This window comes from Symphodus melops (assembly GCF_947650265.1).
Source record: "Symphodus melops genome assembly, chromosome: 10".
NCBI lineage: Eukaryota > Metazoa > Chordata > Actinopteri > Labriformes > Labridae > Symphodus > Symphodus melops.
In genome coordinates this window covers 198,125-221,938 of record NC_136700.1, presented here as the reverse complement: position 1 = coordinate 221,938, position 23,814 = coordinate 198,125, and the positions used below count along the sequence as shown (strand labels likewise).

The following is a 23,814-nucleotide window of genomic DNA, read 5'->3' as shown; positions in this document are numbered from 1 at the left end:
GACCTGACTCAGTGTTATAATAAAGACCTGACTCAGCGTTATAATAAAGACCTGACTCAGCGTTATAATGACTCAGCGTTATAATAAAGACCTGACTCAGTGTTATAATAAAGACCTGACTCAGTGTTATAATGACTCAGCGTTATAATAAAGACCTGACTCAGCGTTATAATAAAGACCTGACTCAGCGTTATAATAAAGACCTGACTCAGCGTTATAATAAAGACCTGACTCAGTGTTATAATGACTCAGTGTTATAATAAAGACCCAACTCAGTGTTATAATAAAGACCTGACTCAGCGTTATAATAAAGACCTGACTCAGTGTTATAATAAAGACCTGACTCAGTGTTATAATGACTCAGCGTTATAATAAAGACCTGACTCAGCGTTATAATAAAGACCTGACTCAGCGTTATAATAAAGACCTGACTCAGCGTTATAATAAAGACCTGACTCAGTGTTATAATAAAGACCTGACTCAGTGTTATAATAAAGACCTGACTCAGCGTTATAATAAATACCTGACTCAGTGTTATAATAAAGACCTGACTCAGCGTTATAATAAAGACCTGACTCAGTGTTATAATGACTCAGTGTTATAATAAAGACCTGACTCAGTGTTATAATAAAGACCTGACTCAGCGTTATGATAAAGACCTGACTCAGTGTTATAATAAAGAGCTGACTCAGCGTTATAATGACTCAGCGTTATAATAAAGACCTGACTCAGCGTTATAATAAAGACCTGACTCAGTGTTATAATGACTCAGTGTTATAATAAAGACCTGACTCAGTGTTATAATAAAGACCTGACTCAGCGTTATAATAAAGACCTGACTCAGTGTTATAATAAAGACCTGACTCAGTGTTATAATGACTCAGCGTTATAATAAAGACCTGACTCAGCGTTATAATAAAGACCTGACTCAGCGTTATAATAAAGACCTGACTCAGCGTTATAATAAAGACCTGACTCAGTGTTATAATGACTCAGTGTTATAATAAAGACCCAACTCAGTGTTATAATAAAGACCTGACTCAGCGTTATAATAAAGACCTGACTCAGTGTTATAATAAAGACCTGACTCAGTGTTATAATGACTCAGCGTTATAATAAAGACCTGACTCAGTGTTATAATGACTCAGCGTTATAATAAAGACCTGACTCAGTGTTATAATAAAGACCTGACTCAGTGTTATAATGACTCAGCGTTATAATAAAGACCTGACTCAGTGTTATAATAAAGACCTGACTCAGTGTTATAATAAAGACCTGACTCAGCGTTATAATAAATACCTGACTCAGTGTTATAATAAAGACCTGACTCAGCGTTATAATAAAGACCTGACTCAGTGTTATAATGACTCAGTGTTATAATAAAGACCTGACTCAGTGTTATAATAAAGACCTGACTCAGCGTTATGATAAAGACCTGACTCAGTGTTATAATAAAGAGCTGACTCAGCGTTATAATGACTCAGCGTTATAATAAAGACCTGACTCAGCGTTATAATAAAGACCTGACTCAGTGTTATAATGACTCAGTGTTATAATAAAGACCTGACTCAGTGTTATAATGATTCAGCGTTATAATAAAGACCTGACTCAGTGTTATAATGACTCAGTGTTATAATAAAGACCTGACTCAGCGTTATAATAAAGACCTGACTCAGTGTTATAATGACTCAGTGTTATAATAAAGACCTGACTCAGTGTTATAATGACTCAGTGTTATAATAAAGACCTGACTCAGTGTTATAATAAAGACCTGACTCAGCGTTATAATAAAGACCTGACTCAGTGTTATAATGACTCAGTGTTATAATAAAGACCTGACTCAGCGTTATAATAAAGACCTGACTCAGTGTTATAATGACTCAGTGTTATAATAAAGACCTGACTCAGCGTTATAATAAAGACCTGACTCAGCGTTATAATGACTCAGTGTTATAATAAAGACCTGACTCAGTGTTATAATAAAGACCTGACTCAGTGTTATAATGACTCAGTGTTATAATAAAGACCTGACTCAGCGTTATAATAAAGACCTGACTCAGTGTTATAATGACTCAGTGTTATAATGACTCAGCGTTATAATAAAGACCTGACTCAGTGTTATAATGACTCAGTGTTATAATAAAGACCTGACTCAGTGTTATAATAAAGACCTGACTCAGTGTTATAATAAAGACCTGACTCAGTGTTATAATGACTCAGCGTTATAATAAAGACCTGACTCAGTGTTATAATGACTCAGCGTTATAATAAAGACCTGACTCAGTGTTATAATGACTCAGTGTTATAATAAAGACCTGACTCAGTGTTATAATGATTCAGCGTTATAATAAAGACCTGACTCAGCATTATAATAAAGACCTGACACAGTGTTATAATGACTCAGCGTTATAATAAAGACCTGACTCAGTGTTATAATAAAGACCTGACTCAGCGTTATAATAAAGAGCTGACTCAGTGTTATAATAAAGAGCTGACTCAGTGTTATAATAAAGAGCTGACTCAGTGTGATGTAACCTTGGTTATTATTTGGAGCTATACAAACAGTGATGGGGCCTTCCAGTGTGTAAGTGTTGCACAGCTTTGTGGTCACATCAGCTCTTTAAACAAGCACAGAGAGATCAGAGCATGTTTCATGTCTCTTTATTTAAACTGGATCAGACTTTTACACTGCACACGGATCTGTGACAGTTTGAGTCCGTACATGATGGGGTTGAAAAGTGGCTGACATGTAAGAAAGTACAGAGATAAGAATATCCTCAGTATGTTGGGTACATCGTTCATATTAAACCTGCTCTGTAATATTTCAAAACAAACGCCGAAGGAGAAGTTGAGCAGCGAGGCGAGGTGAGGCGTGCAGGTGCTGACAGCTTTCTGCCTCGTCTGTTTGGATCCACTGAAACACACCTGCAGGATCCTCATGTACGTGTACAGGATTAAAATCAGAGGACCATAAACAGCCACTGAGCTGACAACAAGGCCGTAGATGTCATGGTGGCGTGTGTCAGAGCACGCCAGTTTGACAATGGTGAAGCTGGGACAGTGCACTTTGTTTAAGATGTTTCCACACAGCTGTAAAGAAATCAAGGAAACTAGAGCGTAAATATTCAGCACAAAGGAAAGAAACCAGATCAGAGCAATAACTACCATCACTCTGATGACAGTCATGTGTCTGTGATAGTGTAAGGGATGACAAATAGCAAGATATCTGTCATAAGATATGACAGCTAGATTGAAAAATTCTAATTTTCCATACGAGAAAACACAGAAGATGTGCACGTAACAAAAGGAGGCCGAGACCGTGTGAACGTCAGAGAGAATCTGAACCAGCAGGAGAGGAAACAAAGCTGTGCTACCCAACAGCTGGTTCACAAACAGGCTGCACAGGAAGATGTACATGGGCTCATGGAGACTTCTGTTCACACAGATCACCACGATGAGCAGCAGGTTGAAACTAAGAATGAAGGCGTATAAAAGCAGGACAATCAGAAAGGAGACGTATTTCAAACCACCGGTGTCAAAGTAGGCTGCAAGAATGAAATATGAAACCTGAGTGGAGTTCATCATGGTCCTCCTGGAAACACACAGCGACTCACGTAGCTGCTTTAAAGTCAGCACGACATCATCATCATCATCATCATCATGTGAAACTTCCTACTTTATCTGTGGCTTCTTACATGGCAAAGTTTTATAATGATGCAGCAAATACACACAGAGCATCTGAACTGAGCGTCGAGATGGGAAAACAGTCAAACAGCAAAAGTTCAAATCTATGTAAAGTAACGTTTGGAGTTGATCACATGTCTGAATCACAGCCACGTCTCATCTAGTCACAACTGGAAGCTCTCATTTGACCTTTTTAAGTATGCATGTGTTTCCAAACCTGCAACATCACATCCAGAACAATCACAAGTCAACACATCTGAACACTGATCGTGTAAATGCAAACCAGACCGCTCTGTCCTTCACCTCATGGGAGACATGTCTCGTCTGGTTCCATCTCGTCCCTCCTGCCTGAGCTGAAAGCTGCAGTGTCATGTGTTTATAAGACAGCAGATTTTTTTGACTTGTCATCAAATGTTGACGTCATCAGAACAGATTCCTCCTCCTCTGTGCTCCACGAGCAGCTTCCTTTCATATCCTCAAACTTCTTCCTGATCGTCCTCGGCTGTAAAGTGATGTTACTGTTCAGGTCCGAGCGGATCATTCCACAGAGAACTGATCACTTCAAATGTTGGTGATTGATTGAAGGTCATTAAACCAACATACATGTTCTCATCTTCTCTTATTAGATTTCATCAAACCAAATCCTACGATAGTTCAGTGAATCAACCGTGGAACCGATTCCATGAAGGGAACACTTTGAGGAACTCCTGAACCAATAAGAGCTCTGATCAGGAGACAGGAAGTGTCCTACCTGACCTCTGATCAGGAGACAGGAAGTGTCCTACCTGACCTCTGATCAGGAGACAGGAAGTGTCCTACCTGACCTCTGATCAGGAGACAGGAAGTGTCCTATCTGACCTTGATCAGGAGACAGGAAGTGTCCTATCTGACCTCTGATCAGGAGACAGGAAGTGTCCTACCTGACCTCTGATCAGGAGACAGGAAGTGTCCTACCTGACCTCTGATCAGGAGACAGGAAGTGTCCTACCTGACCTCTGATCAGGAGACAGGAAGTGTCCTATCTGACCTTGATCAGGAGACAGGAAGTGTCCTACCTGACCTCTGATGACCTCTGATCTGGAGACAGGAAGTGTCCTACCTGACCTCTGATCAGGAGACAGGAAGTGTCCTACCTGACCTCTGATTAGGAGACAGGAAGTGTCCTACCTGACCTCTGATCAGGAGACAGGAAGTGTCCCATCTGACTTCTGATCAGGAGACAGGAAGTGTCCTACCTGACCTCTGATCAGGAGACAGGAAGTGTCCTATCTGACCTCTGATCAGGAGACAGGAAGTGTCCTACCTGACCTCTGATCAGGAGACAGGAAGTGTCCTACCTGACCTCTGATCTGGAGACAGGAAGTGTCCCATCTGACCTCTGATCAGGAGACAGGAAGTGTCCCATCTGACCTCTGATCAGGAGACAGGAAGTGTCCTACCTGACCTCTGATCAGGAGACAGGAAGTGTCCTACTTGACCTCTGATCAGGAGACAGGAAGAGTCCTATCTGACCTCTTATCTGGAGACAGGAAGTGTCCTATCTGACCTCTGATCAGGAGACAGGAAGTATCCTACTTGACCTCTGATCGGGAGACAGGAAGTGTCCCATCTGACCTCTGATCGGGAGACAGGAAGTGTCCCATCTGACCTCTGATCAGGAGACAGGAAGTGTCCCATCTGACCTCTGATCAGGAGACAGGAAGTGTCCCATCTGACCTCTGATCAGGAGACAGGAAGTGTCCTACCTGACCTCTGATCAGGAAACAGGAAGTGTCCTACCTGACCTCTGATCAGGAGACAGGAAGTGTCCTATCTGACCTCTGATCAGGAGACAGGAAGTGTCCTATCTGACCTCTGATCAGGAGACAGGAAGTGTCCTATCTGACCTCTGATCAGGAGACAGGAAGTGTCCTACCTGACCTCTGATCAGGAGACAGGAAGTGTCCTACCTGACCTCTGATCAGGAGACAGGAAGTGTCCCATCTGACCTCTGATCTCTAAGGGTGCGCTCAGTCACCCTACGGAGGAAGCCCATTTCAGCCGCTTGTATCCGGGATCTCGTTCTTTCGGTCATGACCTTCGGGTGGGGGAGGAACGAAGATCGACCGGTAAAGATGCTGCGGACGCCGCTCCCATCACGCTCCATCCTCCCCCCCACTCGTGAACGAGAGACTCTCAAGAGATGTGTTGTGAAAGTAACGTTATTGTACATTTGACTAGACGGATACTTTGACCAGTCAAATCGTCTCAAAGTAACTTTGACCTGAGTCGAGTATCTGAGGAGTCTTTACACCTCTGTGTGAACCAATAGGACTTTAGTTCCAGAGGGCTGTGAGCTGCTGTGGGCGTCCACCACTCAGTGTTTAAAGTCGGACAAGCAGAGTTTCTGCTCACTGCTCGACCGCAGCAGGCGAGCTGAGGACACAAAATGTCCACCTGACTTTTCTGCTTCACAGAGGAACCTGCCGTCTTGTTCTGAGACGGGCTGCTGGTGCTTCATGTCTCTGCCGCTCTTTAACTCTGGACTACCTGTAACGTACTCATCGGCCTGAGCACACGCCCACCTTCTCACAGGCTCATGGTTAACTCCACTCAGGCTCCAGATTTTGTGCTGGTTGCTTACTTCGACACAGGTGGATTGAAGTATTTCTATGCTGTGATTGTCCTGCTTGTTTACATGCTGATCATCTGTTCTAACCTGTTTCTCATGGTGGTGATCTGTATGAACAGAAGTCTCCATGAGCCCATGTACATCTTCCTGTGCAGCCTGTTTGTGAACGAGCTGTTTGGTAGCACAGCTTTGTTTCCTCTCCTGCTGGTTCAGATTCTCTCTGATGTTCACACTGTGTCTGCTCCTCTCTGTTTCCTGCAGATCTTCTGTATCTACACTTATGGAAACATAGAATATTTAAGCCTGGCCGTCATGTCTTATGACAGGTATCTTGCTATCTGTCGGCCTCTTCAGTACACTAAAGACATGAGGCGTGAGAAAGTTGCCAGGCTTTTTGCTGTGATATGGTTCAGTGCCCTTCTTGTGAATATTGAGGCTCTGCTCTTACTGGTTCCTCTGCAGCTGTGTGGAAACACCATTAACAAAGTGTACTGTGACAATCATTCTGTGGTTAAACTGGCCTGTTATGACACCACAGTGAACAACATTCACGGCCTCATAGTCACTGCGCTCTCCGTCTTCAGTCCTCTGATTTTAATCCTGTACACGTACATGAGGATCCTGCAGGTGTGTTTCAGTGGATCCAAACAGACGAGGCAGAAAGCTGTCAGCACCTGCACGCCTCACCTCGCCTCGCTGCTCAACTTCTCCTGCGGGGCTTGTTTTGAAATAATACAGAGCAGGTTTAATATGAACAATGTTCCCAACATACTGAGGATATTCTTATCTCTGTACTTTCTTACATGTCAGCCACTTTTCAACCCCATCATGTACGGACTCAGACTGTCACAGATCCGTGTGCAGTGTAAAAGTCTGATATCAAAAGCTGCACAGAACGTAAAGTCCTGCAGCTTCTTCAGTGTGTGTCGATAAATGTTCCAAAACCCCCCCACACCCCCCACCCCCCGCCCCCCGTAAAAGGGTTCAGCGCTCATCACAGGTAACTGATTCAGTTCCAGTTTGTTGAATTGGTGGAATTAGAATAAATAAGTGAATGCATTTTGTCTTATCTGAATAGAGAGTGCTTGTGTCTCTGAATTATGGTCACGACTTGATTCATTATTTTTGCTCACATTTTCAGACACACTTTCTGCAACAATGTCGAGACATGTGACCTGTCTGGATTCATATTTAATAGCATAAATACTTTATTTTTCTCCAACTCTTTTTATTTCCATTTTCCAACAAAGTGACAGACAGAATGACATCACAGTTCTTAGGCAGTCTGTAAACAAACCCAATCCCCACTCTCTCCCTGCCCACCAGGGACAGGGACGCTAATAACAATATAACATGCAATAAACAATAACTTTGCATCATGCTGCACACACACACACACACACACACACACACACACCCGGGCCCCATGAGGACAAAACACACAGACTGGGATAATAATGATTACATCACTGGGGTCCAAACTTTTTTTCTTTCGGGCAGAATTGTTAGAAGTTTTTTTATATCAATATTAAAAAATATTGAAAGGAACTTTTTGTACTTTGAGCTCTTCAAAAATAATGTAAATATTATAAATGAATGCAGTGATAAACTACTGTGGTCCATTTGTTTGAAATAGTAAAGATTTGTAGATCAGAATGAAAAGCTTTGAAAAAGAAAGACTTTAATAAAAGGACATTAAATACTTTGATTGGTTTGATCTGTTGTTTTTCTGTAACGTGGTCAGTTTATTTGTAGAAGCGTTCTGTGTTCAGCTCAGGTTGTTCAAAGGTTAAACAACAGTCTGCTTGGTGTCAAAGATTTTCATAGTTTAGAAAATAGTCAAATCTGTTTGGAATATTTTCTATTTTAGGAATATTCAGCCCTCGCTAACATGAAAAAGAAAAATGACAAAAATCCCCCCCGGCCACACTTTGTACTGGCTTACATTAAGGGGAAGAAGACGTTGGTCTTCATCTGAATCTGGGCTCAGACTACGGGGGTTCATGAACTGTGAAGGGTCCCAGAAGCTCAAATCTGAAGTTTGACATCAGAGAGGACTGAGGTAGGTTTTCATTATCTGAGAAAGTTCTGGGATCCAGGAGCAGGAGACACAAAGTGCTGGACATGTGTCAGAGCTGACATTCAATCACCATGTTAGAAACAGAAAAGAGACACAAACTCTGGAGACGAGCCGAGTAGACGGAAAAGGTCTCTTTATTTTCTCAGAACCAAACGACACATGGAATCATACAAGTAACTCACAGTTCTTCAAGTTTCCCTCTGAGCACTGAACATGTTCTTCTGTTAGAGACAGCAGCAAATACTGACTTCATGACATGTCTGGGAATTCAACAGTTGAACAGTTAATGGGACTGTGAGTCCAGGTACATGAAGCAGACTCAACATAACTCAGCTAAAGTTCAACAGAAGGAAGTCTGGCTCCACCTGCACGCCGACAACAACAGACACATCTGATCACACAGCTTCACTGCTTGTTTGCTACATGTCTGGATGTCAGACACATGAAGTTGCTTTCTGGGTTGGAAGACGTGTTTCCTTCTTGTAATTCAGGCCTTTACTCAAATCTTCTGAGTGTTTGCAGTGTGGGCCTCTTACTTCTGTCTGGGCCTTAAACACTGAACTGTGCAAAGAATCTCTGATGATGCCTTTAAACATCCAGCTTGTATCTGAAATCTTTGACCTCAGTTGACCTTATATGAAATGGAAAAATGTATAAAAGGCAAAAAAATAATGGTGAAATAAATAATGCACTTTGACAGGGACACAAAGGTGTACTGACATTTTAAAAAGATCACCTCAGTAAGAGTGCAGGTAATACTAAAAGCTGACTTTTGATATCAGACTTTTACACTGCACACGGATCTGTGACAGTCTGAGTCCGTACATGATGGGGTTGAAAAGTGGCTGACATGTAAGAAAGTACAGAGATAAGAATATCCTCAGTATGTTGGGTACATTGTTCATATTAAACCTGCTCTGTAATATTTCAAAACAAGCCCCGCAGGAGAAGTTGAGCAGCGAGGCGAGGTGAGGCGTGCAGGTGCTGACAGCTTTCTGCCTCGTCTGTTTGGATCCACTGAAACACACCTGCAGGATCCTCATGTACGTGTACAGGATTAAGAGTAAAGAAGCAAAGATTGTGCTAAACGTGGCAGTGAGTCCATACGCGTTAATTCCAGCTGTGTCGGTGCATGCAAGCTTGACCACTGAGTGTGTATCACAGTACACTTTGTGGATAGTGTTGCCACACAGCTGCAGAGGAGACGTCAGAGTTAACAAAATCACCATCGCTAAACACGGGTACATCCATGTCACCGCTATGAGCACGCCAATCTTTCTATGAGTCATGCATGTGTTATATTGTAGAGGGTAACAGATAGCAAGATACCTGTCATAAGACATGACGGCCAAGTTTAAATACTCAACAGCCCCGTAAGAGTGCACACAGAAGATCTGCAGGAAGCAGAGAGGAGCAGACACAGTGTGAACGTCAGAGAGAATCTGAACCAGCAGGAGAGGAAACAAAGCTGTGCTACCAAACAGCTCGTTCACAAACAGGCTGCACAGGAAGATGTACATGGGCTCATGGAGACTTCTGTTCATACAGATCACCACCATGAGAAACAGGTTAGCACAAAGAATAAAGATATATACAGACAGAAAAACCATGAAGTATACATATTTAAAGATGCCTGTGTCCAAATAGGCTGCAAGTGTGAAATATGAAAGGTATGTGGAGTTGATCATGATCGTGTCACCTTTCCATTAGGACCTGTACAGACCGAGAGGATTACACTTCGACCGTGTTAGCATCAACATATGAACAGGAGTCAGAGACATAACACTGAACACACTCATACAGAAAAAAATCTGCTTCAACAGGCAAGTCCGTGTCCTGACAGGTCTGATCAAGTCCGTGTCCTGACAGGTCTGATCAAGTCCGTGTCCTGACAGGTCTGATCAAGTCCGTGTCCTGACAGGTCTGATCAAGTCCGTGTCCTGACAGGTCTTACCAGCGGTCCTGCTGAGACTTGATGGAGGTGAACTGAGCGGACACGCTGAGTCGAGGTCTTTTAAAGAGGAAAGCAGCAGAGGGAGCTCATTATGATCCACACTGACGTTTCATCGGTACAATCAAAAGGACAAACTGAGTTTGACGTCAGCCTATCACAGGGATGACAAACAGCCCTGGTTCACAGCCAGAGAGACATTTTATCCCAACTGGAGCTGGGCAATCCTGATCAGACATGTTCAAACGTTATCGTGATGAATCACATTTTCAAGGCTGATTTTTGCTCCTCAGTGAAAGTTATGAATACAAACCTCAGTACCTGACGTCTCAGTGTATTTTCTTATTTTTCGTACATAAAATGACAATCACGACAGGGGGCCGCACTCTGACCTTACCATTCACACCTCATTCACTGTTCACAGCCAATAGCAGCCAGTGACAGTCTGCCCCTGTTCTCAAGTATCTATACTCGCACATGACTGACGTTTTCTGAAAGACAAAGACATCCCGGTGTTTCCCTGAATGGACGGTACCTTGGTGGGCTGCTTCGGCGTATTAATGGCCGTGTAAGTACATATCCTGTCAGAGAGAGAGTCAGCTGCTCCGTCCCAACGTCTCATGTAAAAACTGAAGCTTCTTATGTCTTTTTTTAAACATCTTATTCTTCACATGCAGGCGGTTTAAATGCACCTGAATTGTGCTTCACAGTAAAGAGTGTCTCTGTGCACCGTCTTATTCACAAACATGACCATGCACACTTAAAAGTGTAGCAAACACCGTCTGCTAAGAGTTGGTGGTAACTGCGCTGTAGTGCTGAAGAGCTCCTAACTCCACCTCCTGACCATGAGGATTTGGTGACCAGGTGACAGCCAATCCTCTTTCAGCTCACAGCTGTCATTGAGGGGGTGGATTTGATTAGAAAATTTAAACTAAATAATAGTAATAATAATAATAATAATAAAGGCCGTCTATACCAACATTATGGTGCCCCGTGTGAGGCCCTCTATGCTAACATTATGGTGCCCCATGTAAGGCCCTCTATACCAACATTATGGTGACCTGTGTGAGGCCCTCTATACCAACATTATGGTGACCTGTGTGAGGCCCTCTATACCAACATTATGGTGCCCCATGTAAGGCCCTCTATACCAACATTATGGTGACCTGTGTGAGGCCCTCTATACCAACATTATGGTGACCTGTGTGAGGCCCTCTATACCAACATTATGGTGCCCCATGTAAGGCCCTCTATACCAACATTATGGTGCCCTGTGTGAGGCCGTCTATACCAACATTATGGTGCCCCGTGTGAGGCCGTCTATACCAACATTATGGTGACCTGTGTGAGGCCCTCTATACCAACATTATGGTGCCCTGTGTGAGGCCCTCTATACCAACATTATGGTGCCCCGTGTGAGGCCCTCTATACCAACATTATGGTGCCCTGTGTGAGGCCCTCTATACCAACATTATGGTGCCCCGTGTGAGGCCCTCTATACCAACATTATGGTGCCCTGTGTGAGGCGCTCTACACCAACATTATGGTGCCCTGTGTAAGGCCCTCTATACCAACATTATGGTGCCCTGTGTGAGGCCCTCTATACCAACTTTATGGTGCCCTGTGTGAGGCCCTCTATACCAACATTATGGTGCCCTGTGTGAGGCCCTCTATACCAACATTATGGTGCCCCATGTAAGGCCCTCAACATTATGGTGCACCGTGTGAGTACCTTCATGAACAAGCATTGTTGCATTGTACATTTATACACAGTAAGGGAAAAATACTCACGGTTGTGGGGATTTCTTATCAACAGACATCGCAGCTGGGGAGAAGGGCCTGGCACACGTACAGATTCACCGCCGCACCCCCCTGATGCAGCAAAGCCAATAGAGCAATACATCACATCAGCAGCAAGCAGCTGCACAAAACGGGAAATTATGTAGTTAAACGTAGTTTTTTGCTCTGCATTTAAAGACCCAACAGCAGACATCCCTCACTCTTTCTCTCTCTGGTCCACGACAGAGAATAAAGTCAATTTAAGGTGAATTTTTTTTGCCAGAGACGTACCCCAAAATGTTGCTGTTGAGGCTTTCAGGTGTCAATAAAGGGGTCTCAGACCCCCCCAAGATCCCCGTATTTCACACCCTTGTTTGGCCTTTTGAGGTGAGAACCTGCCCCTCTGCCCACCAACCCTGCTCCCCATACAGCCCCCCTAGGAGTTCTTTCCTGAAAATTATAGGCACCAACAAACTTGATGGTGAAATGCCATTACCTGCCAGGATTCTTGGAAATTCCCAGGTGTTTCCTGGGCCATTAATCATCTTTTTATGCAGTGAATGATCAGTCTGAAAAGTCAGTTTTTTGATCAAATAGAACTTGGCGTCATTTGTTTCATTTCCGAATGGGTGAGTCTGATGCTGTGTCCCCTGGAAATAAAGTCTCAGGGGAGCAGAGTGTTGTTGGAGAGACTTGGTGATCACCCCATGCAGCTGAAGTAAAGGTTTAAGAAGGTTGGGACACAGACTTCTCAGCTCAGTCAGGGGAGATTTGTGATGAGACTTCAGTAAGAGAGTCGATAAACATCAGGAGTCATACCACTTTATTCACTGTGTTGTTGAGCGTCTCATCCAGGTATTCAGCTGACTTTTTCAGATCTGTGATAGAAAGGGATGTGTTTTGATTGCTGTTCAAGATTATTCTCAGTGAATACTTTAAATGATATACGTGTGGTATTGTGATTTAAACTTTGTGTTTGACCGTTGAACAGTGATGATTAATGTCACAGCAAGAACAAAGATCAGGATGAACTCAACTCAGATTTCGTACCTCACACTCAGTGCTTACTTTGACAGTGGACAAATGAAATATGTATATTTTGTCATTGTTCTGCTGTTGTACATGGTCATAGTTTTTTCCAATCTCCTGCTTATTGTGATCATATGTTTAAACAGAAGCTTACATGAACCTATGTACATGTTTGTGTGCAGCCTGTTTGTGAGTGAACTGTATGGTAGTACGGGGATCTTTCTTCTTCTCATGGTTCAGATTCTCTCTGAAAGTCACACTATTTCCACTTCCTGCTGTTTCCTACAGATTTTCAATTTCTACTCTTATGCAGGAGTTCAGTTTTGGACATTAACCATCATGTCTTATGACAGATACCTTGCTATCTGTTTCCCTCTACAATACAACACACGTATGTCAACTAACAGAGTTTTCATTCTCATTGCATTAAGTTGGTTCATTCCTTTTCTTAAAGATACTATTTTTATTTTACACGGTGCTTCTTTACAGCTGTGTGGGAACATTATCAACAAAGTGTACTGTGACTTCTCTTCCATTCTTAAACTGTCATGTGATGACACCACAGTAACTATTATCGGTGAGGTTATTTCATCCATAATCGTGATAACATGTTATGTATCTGTAATCCTTCATAATTATGTGAGGATTTTTAAAGTGTGTTTTTCTGGTTCCAAAGGGACCAGACAGAAAGCTGTCAGTACCTGCACGCCTCACCTCGCCTCCCTCTTCAACCTTTTCTTTGGAGCTTTACTTGAAGGATTACAGGTCATGTTTAATGTCTACAGTGCACCAAAAATGTTACGAATCTTTTTATCATTGTACTTCGTAACATGTCAGCCTCTGTTCAACCCCGTCATGTACGGACTCAAACTGTCCAAAATTCGTATGAAATGTAAGAGTCTCATTTTGTCTAAATGATGACCTTTAACCCCAAGGTTCTGTGAGCGTGACCTGTGATTTAACAACCTGTGCTGCTTTTATGTTGTGCACAAAAGTCCACTTCTGTAAGTTTGTTATAGAAATTGTCTTTTTGTAAAGTGTTTTGAGATACAATTGTTATGAATTGATCCTATACAAATAAAGAATGATTGATTGATTGATTGTGTCTTTTTTAAGTTCTTTGTACAGTTAGGTAACAAGAAGCAGTTCCTACCTGAAATCACTGCTACATTTCTGATATTTAAAGAAAGTGCATTTTGATTCCACTGCTGACAGAAGCAGCTGTAACAAGGTGTCATGCTGAGGTACTAATACAATTATTCTCACATTTGTTTTTCTATTGAAGTAAATGAATCAATACATATTTTTTAAGTCTATTTTGTTCTTACCTGCGTGTTCATAGAGCCCCCCTCACCCCCTGAGTCCTACAAAGTGACCCTGCAGTCCAGAACCTCTGTTCAGTTTAGTGCTGAGGAGGGATGTCATGATACAATAATATTGTATCTTGCAGTGATTAAATGATTTAACATTAAGACGGGGGATGAGATGGGTCAAATTACCTTCGTGTCTCTTTGAAAAATACAAAACATTTGCACCAGATGGAATAAAAACATTAGAAATACAACATCATTATTGTTCCCAACTTTCTCTAAATTACTACCTACCAACTTAGCAGGTTAAGGGAACACTTCCTTTACAGTCTTTAGCATAGCTGGACTTTTTTCCTTTTTTACCAGGCAGTGTCTGCACATTACTTTTGTCAGTCTGTCTTCCTTGTCTCATTTCACGGGGAGACTAAAATGCTTCCACGCAGGACTCCAGACTAACTTTTCTCATCACCGTCAGGAAAAACAACTTCAACCCTCCCAAAGTCAATTTGGACTTTCCTAAAATCAAAATTCTGAGTATGAGTTAGTATGAGTTGTATTATGATATAGACCCTTGCATTTTCTAATATATGGAAAACAATTTTATATCAGGTAAATTATTAATATTTCCGTCGGGTGTATTGGTTATTTAAATTAAGTATATTTCTGAGCTGAAAGGCTTATTTTGTGCTGTGTTATAGATGGGTGGAACGTTTCCTGTTCCATTTCTGTGAGTAATTTGAGGACACATTTTAGCGCTGCTCTGTGGCTAAACCAGCTCACCAGATGATTGTGTGTGTGAGGGATATTGTTTATGGATAAGAAGGAAATATTCAGTATAGTAATCACATATTTGTCTACAGTCTGATGAAAGCTGGTGGTCGAGCTCAACAGCACTGCAGCTGTTTAGAAGTGACGTCACGCTGAAACCGTTTGGGAATGAGGAGATAGATCGAGCGTTACTGTGGAGGGAACATTTTAGAACGTTGATATTTATTAGGTCTCACGCACAATAACCAACATAGATAAACGTCTTTTTTAAAATTTAGGTATTTAACCAGGTTTGTCCCATTGAGATATAGCACGAGGAGATGTGCTGAGTCATCAGCTTGTGGTTTGGTATCTGATTTACTGAGTCACAGTAGGTGTAGATCGACAAATGTCTTTTGTCCCGGTAAGTCTTTCACTGAAAGACTTATCGTTGGTTATTCAGTCCCTGACCCTTTCCTTATTCAGTCCCTGACTCTTTCCTTATTCAGTCCCTGACTCTTTCCTTATTCAGTCCCTGACTCTTTCCTTATTCAGTCTCTGACTCTTTCCTTATTCAGTCCATGACCCTGTCCTTATTCAGTCCCTGACTCTTTCCTTATTCAGTCCCTGACTCTTTCCTTATTCAGTCCCTGACTCTTTCCTTATTCAGTCCCTGACTCTTTCCTTATTCAGTCCCTGACTCTTTCCTTATTCAGTCTCTGACTCTTTCCTTATTCAGTCCATGACCCTGTCCTTATTCAGTCCCTGACTCTTTCCTTATTCAGTCCATGACCCTGTCCTTATTCAGTCCCTGACTCTTTCCTTATTCAGTCCCTGACTCTTTCCTTATTCAGTCCCTGACTCTTTCCTTATTCAGTCCCTGACTCTTTCCTTATTCAGTCTCTGACTCTTTCCTTATTCAGTCCATGACCCTGTCCTTATTCAGTCCCTGACTCTTTCCTTATTCAGTCCCTGACCCTTTCCTTATTCGGTCCCTGACTCTTTCCTTTTTCAGTCCCTGACCCTGTCCTTATTCAGTCCCTGACTCTTTCCTTTTTCAGTCCCTGACCCTGTCCTTATTCAGTCCCTGACTCTTTCCTTATTCAGTCTCTGACCCTTTCCTTATTCAGTCCCTGACACTTTCTGATGGGTCAAAGTCCATGACCTGCTTCATTTATTAGAATGGTTGTTTCTTACCCTTGCCATGATTTGAGTCCCTGACTATTTTTAGTCTAGGTAAGTATCTGTTTGTGTTTCTGGGAAAGCACTTTTAAATTTCCGGGCCGGGTCGCGGGGGCAGCAGTCTGAGCAGAGATGCCCAGACTTCCCTCACCCAGACACTTCCTCCAACTCTTCCGATGGGACCCCGAGGTGTTCCCAAGCCCGCCGAGAGACATAGTCTCTCCAGCGTGTCCTAGGTGGACCCCTAGGCCTCTTCCCGGGGGGACATGCCCGGAACACCTCCATAGGGAGGCGTCCAGGGGTCATCAGGACCAGATATCCGATTCACCTCAACTGACTCCTCTCGATGTTAAGGAGTAAAGGCTCTACTCTGAGCTCCTCCCTGGTGACCGAGCTCCTCCGCCTATCTCTAAGGGTGCGCCCAGCCACCCTCCCGAGGAAACCACTTTCAGCCGCTTGTATCCGGGATCTCGTTCTTTCGGGTGTGACCCAGAGCTCATGACCATAGGTGAGGGCAGGAACGAAAATCGACCGGTAAATCGAGAGCTTCGCCTTTCGGCTTAGCTCCTTCTTCACCACGACGGGCCAATACAACGACCCCATGACTGCAGACGCCGCACCGATCCGTCTGTCGATCTCACGCTCCATCTTCCCCCCACTCGCGAACAAGACCCCGAGATACTTAAACTCCTCCACCTGGGGCAAGAACTCCCCACTGACCCAGAGAGGGCAAGCTACCTTTCTCTGATCGAGAACCATGGCCTCAGATTTAGAGGTGCTGATCCTCCAGTGCGTGCTGAAGGTCCAGGTTCGATGGAGCCAACAGGACCACATCATCCACAAAAAGCAGAGATGAGATCCCCGAACCGGACCCTCTCTGACACCTGGCTGCCCCAAGAAATTCGGTCCATAAAAGTTATAAACAGAACTGGTGACAAAAGGCAGCCCTGCCGGATGCCAACGCGCACTGGGAACAGGTCCGACTTACTGCCAGCAATGTGCAAACCAGGCTCCTGCTCCGGGCATACAGGGACTGGACTGCCTTTAGCAAAGGGCCCTGAACCCCATACTCTCCGAGTACCCACCACAGGGCACCAAGGGGGACATGGTTGAACGCCTTCTCCAGATCCACAAAGCACATGTGGATTGGTTGAGCGAACGCCCATGAACCCTCGAGCACTCAATGGAGAGTGTAGAGCTGGTCCAGTGTTCCGCTGCCAAGACGAAACCCACATTGTTCCTCTTGGACCTGAGGTTCGACTAACAGCCAGATCCTCCTCTCCAGTACCCTGGAATAGACTTTCCCAGGGAGGCTGAGCCTGGGCTCACCCTTAGAGATAGGGGGAGGAGCTCAGTCACCAGGCAGGAGTCCAGAGACACTGTACCCGACCTCCATGTGATGTTACAGAGACGTGTCAGGCATGACAGCCCCTGCACATCCAGAGACTTAAGATACTCGGGGTGAATCTCAGCCACCCCCGGAACCTCGCCACCGAGGAGCTTGCCAACCACCTCTGTGACTTCAGCTTGGGTGATGGACGAGTCCACCTCTGAGAACTCAGCCTCTGCTTCCTCAGTGGAAGACGTGACGGTGGGATTGAGGAGATCGTCAAAGTATTCCTTCCACCGCCCGACTACATCCCCAGGTGAGGTCAGCAGCTCCTCACCTCCACTGTAAACAGTGTTGGTGAAGCACTGCTTCTCCCTCCTGAAGCGACGGACGGTTTTCCAGAATTTCCTCGAGGCCGTCCAAAAGTCCTCCTCCATGGCCTCCCTGAACTCCTCCCAGGCCAGAGTTTTTGCCTCCACAACAGCCCGAGCTGCAGCCGCCTGGCCTGCCGGAACCCGTCAGCTGCCTCATGAGTCCTATACGCTGGCAAAGTCCGATAGGACTCCTTCTTCAGCTTGACGGCCTCCCTTACTTTAGGTGTCCATGACCGGGTTCGGGGATTGCTGCCACGACAGGCACCAGAGACCCTGCGACCACAGCTCAGAGCAGCTGCTTTGACAATGGAGGTGGAGAACATGGTCCACTCGGACTCAATGTCTCCAGCCTCCCCCGGGATCTGTGAGAAGCCCTCCCGGAGGTGGGAGTTTGACGACCTCGCTAACAGAGGGTTCAGCCAGACGTTCCCAGCAGACCCTCACTACACGTTTGGGTCTGCAGAGTCTGACCGGCTTCCTCCCCTGCCAGCACATCCATACTTTATATGGACTTTATCACGGTGGTATCTGTAGCACATTTTCTAACACCTTATTTTCTACCACTAATAGTGTCTACAGTCCAGAGCTATCAATTTAGCCAGTGTCTTTGTAAGTTTATCAGACGTTGAATTACTAATTTTGGTCCTGAAGCCATTTGGTCGAAGTTAGGCTGCAAACACCTCTTGTTTGTAGCAATAAGCTAGCACGAAGCTAGCGATAAGCTAGTGTGTAGCAATGACAAACACTTGTGTGCTGTTTCTGAGGCAAACTGTGATTGAATGCGTTAAAAAAATGAACACAATATTTTCTAGTAATAAATTAATTGTAATTAACACGTTAAAGTCCCAGCTCCTAATTTTAATAATTACTATTTAGTTTTGTGCCATCAACATATTTCACACAGAGGCCTGTGTGTGTTCTGTGTTCAGGGGCTCAATGAAAGGAGCCGGCTGACTTCCACTAAAAAGCATGTTTCATGTTTCACCCTGATGTGAAATCAAGCCACAGAATCCATCCTCTGTGCGCACAGCTGGACCGAGATGTGCACTTTAGATAGATAGATAGATAGATAGATAGATAGATAGATAGATAGATAGATAGATAGATAGATAGATAGATAGATAGATAGATAGATAGATAGATAGATAGATAGATAGATAGATAGATAGAAACGTCTTTTGAATGCTTTTAAAAGTCTGCTCATGTTTGGAAGGTTTTACTGTATTATACTGCACACATAAACACGTATGATCAGCTGACGTACACATGAACACACACACACACACACACACCCTCAAGCATTACGTCATCAAACCTTCAGGGCTGAGAGGACTCCTAACACTATTTAAGACATGAGGTGTGAGTGCTAACAGGGTAGGCAGGTAAACATGTTGTAAGGTGTTGTTTCACTGCATGATGTAGCTGTTGCTCTTTAGCTTGTGAAGTTTCCTTCAGTCTAACAAAGCTGGTGTTCAGGACTGACTCTGTGTCTGCTCATCTCACTGAATCGTTTCTTTGAACTGACGCTATAGAAGCAGTTATGTGTGAGGTCGAGCTGCTGCTTCGGCTCGCTCGGTGAACACATGTAAGGGCTTGTGTTGCATCTTTACACTGTTGTTGGAGGAGGCGTGGCATGTGGAGAGACGCGGTCACGTCTGTGCTTTTAAACAGGAATGATAGAAACAGTAGCTGCTGATCAGATCCATGATTAACTCCTCTGTGTCTGCTTCTTTCGCTCTCAGTGCGTACTTTGACATCGGCACCTTGGAGGCCTTGTCCTTCATGCTTATAATGTCCCTTTACATGTTGATTGTTTCAGCTAATCTTGTGCTTGTTGTGGTGATCTGTATGAACAGAAGTCTCCATGAGCCCATGTACATCTTCCTGTGCAGCCTGTTTGTGAACGAGCTGTTTGGTAGCACAGCTTTGTTTCCTCTCCTGCTGGTTCAGATTCTCTCTGATGTTCACACTGTGTCTGCTCCTCTCTGCTTCCTGCAGATCTTCTGTATCTACACTTATGCAAATGTCGAGTTCTGTAACCTGGCCGTCATGTCGTACGACAGGTATCTGGCCATCTGCTTCCCTCTGCAGTATAACAGTCTGATGACGTGGAACAGAGCTGCCTTGCTCATTGCTCTGACCTGGTTCTACCCGTTTGTTGCCGTCACTGTTCTGATATGTCTGAGCGCCTCTCTGCAGCTGTGTGGACACGACATCAACAAAGTCTACTGTGATAACTACTCCATCGTCAAACTGGCGTGCTCTGACACCAGCGTTAACAACACGTACGGACTCGTCTACACTGTGGTCACCATTTGTGTCGTCGTCTCCATCCTGTACACGTACATGAGGATCCTGCAGGTGTGTTTCAGTGGATCCAAACAGACGAGGCAGAAAGCTGTCAGCACCTGCACGCCTCACCTCGCCTCGCTGCTCAACTTCTCCTGCGGCTGCTTCTTTGAGATCGTCCAGAGCAGGTTCAACATGAGACATGTCCCCTCCATGCTGCGTGTCTTTCTGTCTCTGTACTGGCTCACGTGTCAGCCGCTCTTTAACCCCGTCCTGTACGGACTCAACCTGACCCGGATCCGCATCCTCTGTAAAAGTCTGCTCCTGTCTAAACTGTGAGCTGTCTCAGAGCTGTCTCATGTGATCTCCATGTTGTTCAGTAAATAAACATCCTGTTCTTCTCTCAGTTTGTGGAGGTCTGAAGGTGAATGTTTCAAACATCCTTTTTCCCCGGGCAGTTTCTGTGATGTCTTTTATTTGTTTTCTGTTCAAACACCTGAAATAAAGACGCTTGCACAGTGATATTTGAATCCTGGAGATTATTGTAAAATGTGAAATAGAAGGTGTGGCATAAAGCTTGTGAAGACATGAATGAAATAATCATCATTTAGAAAAGCTACAGAGTTCAATCACGACTCCACATCGTGCTGATTTAGCTGTTTCCAGTGGACAACATGAACAGTATCTCACTTTATAAAAAACAAACTGTCAGAGAAGATAAAGATAAAGACAAACAGAAGAGAAATAAAAAGTGACGTCACTCAGAGGAGTCCTCAGGTGGTTTTACTGGGCCTCCATGACGCCCACGCAAAGGTTCAAAAGGTGCAGATCCTCCTATCAGTGAGGAGGAGTCAGGCGTGTGAGGCAGCAGCAGGTGAAACACACTGAGCTGTCTGATGTGAAGGGAGTGTGTGTTCACAGTCCTGCTGTGTGTACAGGTGTGCTGTGTGTACAGGTGTCCTGTGTGTACAGGTGTGTTGTGTGTACAGGTGTTCTGTGTTTACAGGTGTCCTGTGTGTACAGGTGTCCTGTGTGTACAGGTCTGCTGTGTGTACAGGTGTGCTGTGTGTACAGGTGTCCTGTGTGTACAGGTGTGCTGTGTGTACAGGTGTGCTGTGTGTACAGGTGTCCTGTGTGTACAGGTGTTCTGTGTTTACAGGTGTCCTGTGTGTACAGGTGTCCTGTGTTTACAGGTGTTCTGTGTGTACAGGTGTGCTGTGTGTACAGGTGTGCTGTGTTTACAGGTGTCCTGTGTTTACAGGTGTTCTGTGTGTACAGGTGTGCTGTGTGTACAGGTGTCCTGTGTGTACAGGTGTGCTGTGTGTACAGGTGTCCTGTGTGTACAGGTGTCCTGTGTTTACAGGTGTTCTGTGTTTACAGGTGTGCTGTGTGTACAGGTGTCCTGTGTGTACAGGTGTGTCTCTGTGATTTATGATGAACTCTTCACAGGTGTCCTTCATCATCTTTGCAGCCTATCATGACCTGGGCCTTTTCAGGTACTTGCTCTTCTCTGTGCTGCTGTGTCTCTTCATATTGATCGTGTGTGCTAACCTGCTGCTGATCGTGGTGATCGGTGTGAACAGGAGCCTGCGTGAGCCCATGTATCTCTTCCTGTGCAGCCTGCTGATTAACGAGCTGTACGGCAGCTCCGGCTTGTTCCCTCTGCTCCTGCTTCAGATCCTCTCTGACGTGCACGCCGTGTCCGTGTCCTTCTGCTACGTGCAGATCTTCTGCCTGTACACGTATGTGAATGTGCAGTTCTACAGCCTGGCCGTCATGTCGTACGACAGGTACCTGGCCATCTGCTTCCCTCTGCAGTATAACAGTCGTATGACGGGCACCAAGGTGGCCGTGCTGATCGCTCTCACCTGGTTGTTTCCTCTTCTCTTCATTCTCGTCATGATCTCACTGAATGCGTCCTTACAGCTGTGTGGGAACATCATCGACAGACTGTACTGTGATAACTTCTCCATTGTTAAGTTGGCATGCTTTGACACATCAGTGAATAATGTGTACGGGCTCATTTACACCTTCACCGTGTTGTTTGGACTGACGGTGGTCATCCTGTACACGTACATGAGGATCCTGCAGGTGTGTTTCAGTGGGTCCAAACAGACGAGGCAGAAAGCTGTCAGCACCTGCACGCCTCACCTCGCCTCGCTGCTCAACTTCTCCTGCGGCTGCTTCTTAGAGATCATCCAGAGCAGGTTCAACATGAGCGGCGCTCCCATCATGGTGCGGAGCTTCCTGTCTCTGTACTTTCTCATCTGCCAGCCTCTCTACAACCCCGTCCTGTACGGACTCAAGCTCACCAAAATACACCTCATCTGTAAAAGTCTCATTCTGCGGAAAATCTAAGTGCTGCTGTTTGTAAAGATGTTCTGTTTCCTGTCCTCAACATGTTCTAACTGCATCTAATACAAATACTCACATCAGCATCTGTGAAGCTTTTATGACTTATTGTGTCTTTCTGAAGGGAGATGTTGATTTTTTCAGAGATAGGACAGTGGAGAGAGAGAGAGGGAGAGAGAGAGAGAGAGAGAGAGGGAGAGCGAGAGACAGAGAGAGAGAGAGAGAGAGAGAGAGAGAGAGAGGGAGAGGGAGAGAGAGAGAGAGAGAGAGAGAGAGAGAGAGGGAGAGAGAGGGAGAGAGACAGAGAGAGAGAGAGAGAGAGAGGGAGAGAGAGGGAGAGAGACAGAGAGAGAGAGAGAGAGAGACAGAGAGAGAGAGAGAGAGAGAGAGAGAGAGAGCGAGAGAGAGAGGGAGAGGGAGAGAGAGAGAGAGAGAGAGAGACAGAGAGAGAGAGAGAGAGAGAGAGAGACAGAGAGAGAAAGAAAGAAAGGAAAATATATATATGTATGCGCCACAGGTGGGGTTTGGACCCGGGCTGCACGTTGGGAGGACTTTGCCTCCTTACTCGGGGCGTGCACACTGAACACTAACCAGCTTTCAGCTACATTTTTAGCCACAAATGAATTTTGGTTCTGTTTTTATTGTTCCACATTTAAAAAAGAAAGCTGCACAATCAGCAGGCTACAGAAGGTAAATAATCACAATCATTTATTAAAATCACCTGATGAAGACATTTGAAGTGTGTGGGCCTCCTTCTTCATGTGTCTCTATATGAGCCTGAGTTCATGTTAACTATGACACACACAGGCTGCAGTGATGTGCTGATGTACCTGATGGTCCCCACCAGTGGCCTCGTTAGGGGGTCTGAAGCTTCCATAAAATGTTCTTCAGCCCCCCTAAATAATTTGGTGTTTTAAAAAAAAAAGAAAAAAATAATTATATACAGTATATATATATATATATATATATATATATTATAAAACGTGCTGACAAATATAATATGACAAATATAATATGATCTTAAATGAATGATCATATAACCTGTCATTATTGACTTAAATATGATGATGAATCTGTCAGTTTTGGTGTCAGGTAG

At 44.4% G+C, this 23,814-nt stretch overlaps 5 protein-coding genes across 5 annotated transcripts; 3 read left to right on the top strand and 2 right to left on the bottom strand.

Annotated features, from left to right (window-relative positions):
• Positions 1–2,548: 2,548 nt before the first annotated feature.
• On the bottom strand, positions 2,549–3,648 carry LOC306830527 (olfactory receptor 11A1-like). Its single transcript, XM_079354091.1, has one exon. It carries the CDS (start codon positions 3,583–3,585, stop codon positions 2,662–2,664), a length of 924 nt encoding a protein of 307 aa, XP_079210217.1. The 5' UTR covers positions 3,586–3,648; the 3' UTR covers positions 2,549–2,661.
• A 2,614-nt stretch (positions 3,649–6,262) lies between these two features.
• LOC306830521 (olfactory receptor 2G6-like) lies at positions 6,263–7,236 on the top strand (the record flags this gene model as incomplete). Its single annotated transcript, XM_079354085.1, has 1 exon — positions 6,263–7,236. One exon carries the CDS (start codon positions 6,263–6,265, stop codon positions 7,226–7,228), a length of 966 nt encoding a protein of 321 aa, XP_079210211.1. The 3' UTR covers positions 7,229–7,236.
• Positions 7,237–9,133: 1,897 nt separating this feature from the next.
• On the bottom strand, positions 9,134–10,762 carry LOC306829902 (olfactory receptor 4B13-like; the record flags this gene model as incomplete). The annotated part of the gene is made up of 1 exon (XM_079353120.1): positions 9,134–10,762. The coding sequence occupies exon 1, from the start codon at positions 10,061–10,063 to the stop codon at positions 9,134–9,136; it is 930 nt and encodes a 309-aa protein (XP_079209246.1). The 5' UTR covers positions 10,064–10,762.
• A 187-nt stretch (positions 10,763–10,949) lies between these two features.
• Positions 10,950–20,711, top strand: LOC306830543 (olfactory receptor 11A1-like). Its single transcript, XM_079354120.1, has 3 exons — positions 10,950–11,190; positions 12,628–13,260; positions 19,914–20,711. The coding sequence occupies exons 2-3, from the start codon at positions 13,099–13,101 to the stop codon at positions 20,703–20,705; spliced, it is 954 nt and encodes a 317-aa protein (XP_079210246.1). The 5' UTR covers positions 10,950–11,190; positions 12,628–13,098; the 3' UTR covers positions 20,706–20,711.
• A 1,051-nt stretch (positions 20,712–21,762) lies between these two features.
• Positions 21,763–22,738, top strand: LOC306830526 (olfactory receptor 6E1-like). Its single transcript, XM_079354090.1, has one exon. It carries the CDS (start codon positions 21,798–21,800, stop codon positions 22,722–22,724), a length of 927 nt encoding a protein of 308 aa, XP_079210216.1. The 5' UTR covers positions 21,763–21,797; the 3' UTR covers positions 22,725–22,738.
• The last annotated feature ends 1,076 nt before the right edge of the window (positions 22,739–23,814 follow it).

Excerpts from the sequence above, each read along its gene's own strand:
- LOC306830527 (XM_079354091.1), bottom strand. The coding sequence starts at position 3,585 with ATGATGAACTCCACTCAGGTTTCATATTTCATTCTTGCAGCCTACTTT.
- LOC306830543 (XM_079354120.1), top strand. The coding sequence starts at position 13,099 with ATGATTAATGTCACAGCAAGAACAAAGATCAGGATGAACTCAACTCAG. Across the intron at positions 13,261-19,913 it reads TTTCCAATCTCCTGCTTATT|GTGGTGATCTGTATGAACAG; the intron begins GTGATCATATGT and ends CTTGTGCTTGTT.
- LOC306830526 (XM_079354090.1), top strand. The coding sequence starts at position 21,798 with ATGATGAACTCTTCACAGGTGTCCTTCATCATCTTTGCAGCCTATCAT.